The 7,773-nt window shown below is 41.2% G+C and overlaps 1 protein-coding gene across 1 annotated transcript in view; it reads right to left on the bottom strand.

Moving 5' to 3' along the window:
* Positions 1-7,773, bottom strand: part of med25 (mediator complex subunit 25) — a gene marked incomplete at its 5' end in the record, with an annotated part of 27,074 nt that overhangs the window by 17,733 nt on the left and 1,568 nt on the right. The window contains 8 exon segments of the mRNA XM_014018771.1: positions 622-717; positions 3,169-3,425; positions 3,637-3,712; positions 3,844-3,968; positions 5,624-5,780; positions 5,881-6,001; positions 7,389-7,487; positions 7,591-7,715. Of these exon segments, the coding sequence (XP_013874225.1) occupies positions 622-717; positions 3,169-3,425; positions 3,637-3,712; positions 3,844-3,968; positions 5,624-5,780; positions 5,881-6,001; positions 7,389-7,487; positions 7,591-7,715 (1,056 nt within the window).

Consider the following 7,773-nt stretch of genomic DNA (forward strand, 5'->3'; position numbering starts at 1 on the left):
GCATTTTTGGAAAGATAACATTAATAAAATATTGCAAATAAAATTTCACGCATTTGAGCTGAACAGTTGTTGGGAAACCTGCATGTGAAGTGACAGGAAGTGATGAGAAAGGGGAATGTCTAAATGTGAACAGATTATTTAAAGTCACTTCCAGACAGATGAAGAAGTGTCAGAGTTCAAATTATATTGTTTCAATAAACAAAGACTCAGACGTTCTCCTTCTGAAAGAGTTCCCCTTTGATGTCACTTCCTGTTTCACTTTTACCTAGTCAGGTTCTGAAGAAAGTAAGCCAGTTATGTGATAAAAGGGGTAAAATATTGTGTATTATGAAAGGTTTCTTAAATATTAAGATATGATTTACCTTTTATCTAGCATTTGCTGCATTTACTTTTTTGCCAGCCTTTGCTACCGTTTTGCAAAAATCATCCAACTTTTGTTTTCTTTTAGCTCTAAATTACTTTCTACTATTTTAGCTTTTATAATTTTTAGCTAGTGTTTAGCTCCTTTGAGCATTCAGCTAATGTTCTGGTTCTTTTAGCTTTTATTAGCTTTCACAGCTCAGTTTCTTCCTCGGTTAATTTCAGTAGATGTTCAGCTCTGATTGTTTTGTCCTGCCTTACCTCTTGCCACTCCAGAACGCCGGTCCACGCCACCACCTTGTTTGGTTGAGGTTGTGCGATTAAATTAGCGTTGCCCGGAGGTCCGGGAACTCCACCCTGTGAGGAGAATTAAACAGGTTATGGATACTGTAAACTGTAAGTATCATTAGCAACCAAACTAAACTAAACTACAAAGAATATGCACTTTTCTGTTCCAGAGAAAAACACACTCCAACAGAATAAAACCTTAACAGAAACAGATCTGCAGAGAGGATTAAAGTAAAATTTTGTCAAACATGTCTTATTTGATTTATTTAAATTAGGGGGAAAAACACCTCAGTGTCACCATGATCTGCTGGAGAAAAAGGAACATCGTCTGGTTTTGATGAGACAGCAGAACTCACATTTAAAATTCATTCTGATATAAGACTTCAGCACGTTAGCTTACAAACAGCTGAAGGCTGCAGCTGCTGCATCGCAAATTAAAGACTTCTTATGTTTGAAATAATAAACAATTATTCTGTTTTATTTTTGTTCTCCTCTTTTTTACACAGGGAAGTTAAACTCAGACAAATCTTCTCTGTTCCTGTGAGACCTGCTGAGATAACAGGTAAACATAAAAAGGCTTTGTAACGACAATAAAAAGCAACAGCAACAAAGTGCAGAAATGAGACGTCCTCGTTAATTTGCTGTTGTTCCAYTTTAATAATTAACACAAACCAAAAAGGAGGTAGTTCAGCTCTGCAGCTTTATGTTTATAAATAATAAAAAAAAATCAGCTGAATTACATTTTTTTCTTTTTCTCAGAAGATCAGTTCTTCTCAGGTGATAAACGCCACGTTTTGTATTTGAAAGAGGTGAGCACGGACCGCCTGGATCAATGTGACACATTTTCCAACGATCAGAGGGCGTTCCACTCTCACCTTTGACCCCATTATCATGGTCCTAAACCCACTGATGAAAACAATTATTCTTAAAATGACATGATTTTAAATGTGATTGTTCGATCATTGATGTGTCATTTATTGGCCTGTCGCGATAGTCAATAAATCAATTAATTGCACGATAAGTTATTTTGAGGTCGGTAAAAAAATGAGGACGATAAGTTTCATTTTCCTGCTTGTTTGTTTACTTCGTCTCTCTCCCTCTTTGTGCTCTGCTACACAGGAGCTCAGCTGACCCCTCCCCTCCTGTTTTCTTAGTGTGGGAGGAGTCAACTCTGGCTTTAGCATGAGAGCTCGTAGCAATAACAAACTAAAGAAACATTTAAAGCAGAACGCAGCTGCTGCAGTGTCGGAGCAATTGCAGAGCCTGAAATTCGCTGCGGGGAGACACAGAGAGAGAGAGAGGAGGAGAAGGGGTGGGGGCTGAAACTCCCCCAGACCCACGACAAATTCGTCAAGACTTTACCTGTAGCTCCCAAAAATAACAGGAAACTTAAACGCAACATCTGTGTTTTAACAAAACCCCAAAAAAACCTGTAGCTGTCCCAACAACTCATGAGGAAAACTCTGAACTGTCTGATTTCCTCCCCCGCAGCGCTCTGACTGTCTCCTCCTCACACAAACACACATAGACTCGTTTGTTCTTCTATCCTCATGGGGACTTTGCATTGACTTTCATTCATTTACCAGTATTTTCTGTTACCATTTGACCCTAAACCTAGCCTAAACTTTACATGGGATGTGAACTGGGCTTATGTCCCCATAAGAAACAGTGGGTCCTCACCAGGCTGTGTAGTTTGCTTCATCTCTAAAGACATGCTGCTCTTTAATATGGTTTATTTACTGTCTTAGTTGTGTGTGGTGTTTAATTTACATTTTGTTGTTCTTTGTTGTTTTTTTTATTCAAGTGCATTTTTTTAGAGACTGAGAGTCCACTTTGTTAAACATCCTTTTAAAAATTAAAGTTTATTGATTTATTACACTTACATATTATGCTTTTATAATTATTAGTTGTAAAATGGTCACCAGGCAATATTATCGTTTATCGGAATAATTTCTGAGACAATTAATCGCCCAGCAAAATTTGTTATCGTGACAGGCCTAGTCATTTAACTTCTTTTTTCCAGCAGTTGAAGGTGGAAACGAATGTTATGCTAATTTTTACATGTGGTTTTACTATTAAAATCATGTTCATCCAATAAAGTAGTTACAATAATGAGTAGTTGTACTGAAGTATTACTAACGTTTGAGTGGATGAAAGGATTAGAAAATAGATTTCAAAGTTCACACTTTTGGTTTCTTTTAAGTTAAAATACTTTGTGGTATTTTTTAGAAAGATCATTAATATTTTTGGTCAGTTCATTTAAACATGGTCCCATTCCAGAACCAAGTCATAAAACTGTCCTAATCTGTCATCATAAAGTCCTAACACGTAGCTTTGCTCCTCCCTCAGTTTTCGTCTTTCCTCAAGTCTCGTCTCAGTTTTCCTTCTGCTCTCATCTTACAGAAGTTCTGCTTGAGTCTCTACAGAGTCCTGTTGGGTCTCAAGCTTGGTTCTGACAAGAATGGTCTCCCAAGAAGCCCAGTCCAGAGCGAGGACCACCGGGACGTGACGATAACTCACCATGTTCGACGGCGCTGAAGGTGCTGTGGGCTGATTTGGTGCAGGCTGTGGAGGCTGTGGTTGGGTCGGCTGATTGGAGGCGGGTTGTCCCGGGGGCGGGACGGGCTGCTGAGGATTGGGAGGAACTGGTTGTTGCATCATTGGCGGCTGTGTTGCTGTGGTGACCGTTGATATGCTGGGCTGGGGGGGCTTCATCTGGACTGGAGGGATGCCTGGCTGAGATGAAAACGGCTGACCTGGAGTGACCATTCCTGGGACTGAACAAAAAAGTCAACAGAAACATAAACACTACAAGGATAGGTTTGATAAATTCAGAAAAGTTAAAACATCAGGGTAAATGTTAACTGTGTCTCTGCCAAAACAAACAAACAAACAAAAAAAAAACAACTGAGAGTGAACAACCAGACACACGCAACAACAAGTGAGTGAAAACGAGTTGTTCTTAAAAACACTCCATTGTTAACTTACAGCGATTCTTCTGGTTATTGGCTGCCTCCACAGCCATCTGCGCAGCCACAAAAGCAGCGCTCATGGGCGGCGTGTTCTGCCAGGAAGCAGATGAAAAGAAGACAGAGTGGGGGTAAACACAAAGGCAACGTTCTGAGCCCGAGCCAAAAGCAGGCGGCAGGAGCTAGCCTCCAGGGAGCTGAACGCCGGTGGCTGCTTGCCCATTACCTGATARGGGTGGGCAGGGTTAATGGGCGGGGTGACTTGAGGGGGTCCAGCAACAGACTGGTTTCCAGGCAGCGCTTGAAGTGGGAGGACAGGTTTGAGTGGTCCAGGCCCTCCACCTGTGGAAACTAAAAAACAAACAAAGTTTGGGCTGCGAAAAGTGATAAAAGCTTGTTTATTCCTCACTCCTGATCACATCTTTAGCTGAAGCTGCTCAAATTATCCAAAAAATTAATTAACAGAAGAGCTGTGAAAAATTAATTAAGGTGTGAAAATCAACAAACAGAGTCTCACAACTAAGTTTTAACAAKAGGAAAACGTCCAGAATTAAGTTAAAAATAAAAACTCTTCTAAGAAATCAGGTGCTGCATGAAAAAACTCACATATGAACAGATTCTTAAAAAGAGATAAACAAAAATAAACCTGAATTTATTCATGTTGGGTAATGTCCTGTGAAATATTAGCTGCTTAAAGTGGATATTTCATGATTTTAAATCTTTCAWTTTCASATTTAAATCCTTCAGTTGGGTCTTTATAAAGTGGAACTACAAAGCTTTGGTCTGAATTCCTCCTTATTCTAACTTTACCAGCTCCTCTTTCGCCTCTTCTCTGCTGTGTGTCTCAAAGCAGCTCATTCTGTTACTGTTCCTTTAAGACGCGTCAAGCTCCGCCCCCCTCCTGCTTCCAGACCGGTCCACTCTGGTTTGAGAGAGAGGGTTCCTGCATACTCCCTCCGAACTGCCAAAATGGATTTAGATTGTCGCAGTTTCATGACGAAAATTGCGTCATTCTGTTCGCATTGTCAATATTTCGGCAGCTTCTGACACAACCCGCGGGTCGAACTTTTCACCCCCGTCCACATTTGAGCACATACGAACTTTACGGTGTGATTGAGCAGAAGTTCATGGGAGTGTTTGTGCTGTAAGTGCTCAGATGCTGCGTTTTGCTTCAACCAATCACTTAAAAAAAAAAAAAAAGCGATTCGCTTCATGAGCCGACTGTTGTACCCAGAAGCAGCGATTTATAAAAGARAGTCKAACAGCCATGGATGGAGATAAAACAGGCATTTTGCACAGTGGAATCTGTCTGATAAAAACTTTGGAGCTTTAACCGGGACAGATTTGCGGATAAATAATGTCGGTGATGGGTCTCAGACTTTTCTTTCCCGCACCACAGACTCCAGCAGGAGAAAGCCCCCTGTAGTGYCGTATGCTGCAGCGGGAGGGGTTTCCCCAGGAGCTCGGCGCGGGGTGTCTCAGAGACTATGAAAAGTGTGTGCGAAAACAAACGACCACGTGACCGTGCATCGACTGTTCTCAGCTTCGGAGGGAGTATGCAGGAGCCTTTAAGTTTTCGAGTTTGCAGAAACATTTTTTTTTTTACAATTAAATTAAAAGACGTCAACAGAAGACTTGTCCATCCAGCCTTACATGTTGGAGCCAGAGTCTGACCCAGAACCACAGTCTGACCCAGAACCACAGTCTGACCCAGAACCAGAGGAGAATTTGGACGAGGAATATGTAGTCAGTAAGTCCAAACCTTATTTGGTAATTTTGTTGCAGATAATTTGATGTAACAGTTCAGAAAACGTTATAGAAAACAGAGAAAACTGAACGGGCTGTAAAATCTGACCCAAACAGAATAAAGAGATCTCTGCAGCACCAGGACAGACTAAACTCAACTTTTCTGCCTCCTAGAAACGCCAAGTCCACAACAAAATGTTTTTAACAGCTAAAAACACAGATTTTGCAGATTTGTCCCCTTTAAAAGGATGTTTTCTCACCAGGTAGAGAGATGCCCCTGACCAGAACCATGTGGAACGGATCCTGGCTGTAGTCTGGATGTGGTTCAACCGCCCCCGTCACCGGAGAGCCCATTTCAAACAAAGCTCTCAGAGCGGGCAGTTTCCGAGGAGCGATGACAGAGAAGTGAATTCCTCTCTACAAAAATAAAGAAGTGAAATAAAAATGGTGGAACTAGAAATGAAAATAATGATCTGAAATGCTGTATTTTAGACTAAAACTGCAGGTTAAAACTCACGTCTCTGATGAATTTGACCAGGCTGTCTGCAGTGAGGCCGGTGTAGGTGACGCTCTCCACTGCAGGTAGCAGGTACGGAGGAGAATTACACAGCAGCACACACACCTTGTGTGTCTGACCTCTGCAATCAGACACAATAAAGACACAAGGAGAGACACTAGATTAATATTATCAGCATTTATTTGTGATATTTGGTTTAGAAGGAATTAAAGGCATTCCTTGAGGGGTTGCTGATGACGTAGCGACGTCATGAAAAGCAGACGGGGGCAGGAAGTAAACACAGCCCCGTTTCCTTCTGTTGATCCAGCTTCAAAATGCCTAAACTCTGTGCCGTGTACGGTTGTTAGAACTGCTCTAATCGGGAGAAATATTAAAGTTTTTTTTCGTGTTCCGAATGCAGTGTGTCAGAAAAAAAAGATGACAAAAGTGGATCAACAATCTACGGCAAAAAACAGGAGGAGTGGAAACGGAAGAGTTTGCAGCGACAGGTCAGGATCGTAACGTTTAAATAATATTTAAAATATTTTATTGGCAGTTGCTCAAATTTGCGTTTACAGAAGCTAAATAAATTATTTACAAGTAGATCCAAGCACAAAGAAATAACAGGGGTTAACTCATTGTTACCATTAGCGATAGCATTGTTATCATATTCTAATGACTTCAAACAGCAAAAGTCACTGCTCACCCGGTCAGAAACAAGTCGACAGATATTCAAAGCTTCTTTAGATCCTAAATATTTGACCCAAACTGAAACTAAATAATTGTAGCTTCGAGGCTTTTGAAAGCTTTCATTTGGCTCGTCGTAGAATACGAGCTCTGCAGCACCAGATATTTTATATCGATCACCTCGACACAGGTAAACGCTCCTGATTATGTAAGTCTTTTTATTAAGACAAAATGGATCAGATCCTAAATGCACGTGGATTTTTTTTTTTTTGTTGCGATATTTTGTGCCTCTGCAACAGCGACGCGACGGAGGCCGTCCAAAACCTTTGACTCCTCTGATGCGACAGACAAATGTGTCCTTTATTTGGCCTGAATTGAAGGACTGGTCTGATGGATCCTTCTCGGCCCACTATATCCCATAATGCATTGCGACCCAACCGGAGATGTGCTAGTAATGGTGGACGAAGCGACAGAAAAGAATATGTTTTAAATAAAAATCTGGCGGTATAAAAAAATGTAATTTTCAAGCTGTTGTGTTGTTAATACTTTTGTCATTTGTATAGATGTGTTTTTAAATATTTGTGTCAGAAAAAAAAAACCACGAAATAAACATGCACCTATGGCGGGTCCTTTGGAGGACCCGGCCCACCGTTTTGGACCTTGACTCACATCAGCTGCAGATGTTCAGCCAGTGATTAATTTCTGATCGCTTCCCTAAAATCCATCCAGTAGCTGATGAGATATTTTGCTAACAGTCCAGAACACACAGACGAGCCAAAACATAAACATATTTTTCCTGAACATCTTGTCATTTACAATAAAGAACTTAAACTCTTCCTTACATTTGTTCCCTCATCTTTATAAAGTCGTCAAAGAGCTGCAGAGCCACAGAAAGTCCCTCTGCAATCAGACTGCAGCTTTCTGCTCCGCCTCCCATAAACCTGCAAACAAACAAACAAACAAACAAACAAACAAACAAACAAACAGATTAATGACAGAGGCAACATGAAGACAAAATGAACAACTCTGTAAAAGAGAAGTTACTGGATGCTGTCGATCCATGAAACAAACTCGAAGGCGGAGCTTGTGGGGGCGTGGCACTGGACGTAAGACTCAGGAGCACAGTCCACGGTGTTGAAGACCACAAGGCCGTACTGCGTCCCTCCATACTGGACACACACACACACACACACACACACACACACACACACACACACACACACACAC

This window comes from Austrofundulus limnaeus, unplaced genomic scaffold (assembly GCF_001266775.1).
Source record: "Austrofundulus limnaeus strain Quisiro unplaced genomic scaffold, Austrofundulus_limnaeus-1.0 Scaffold201, whole genome shotgun sequence".
Classification (NCBI taxonomy): domain Eukaryota; kingdom Metazoa; phylum Chordata; class Actinopteri; order Cyprinodontiformes; family Rivulidae; genus Austrofundulus; species Austrofundulus limnaeus.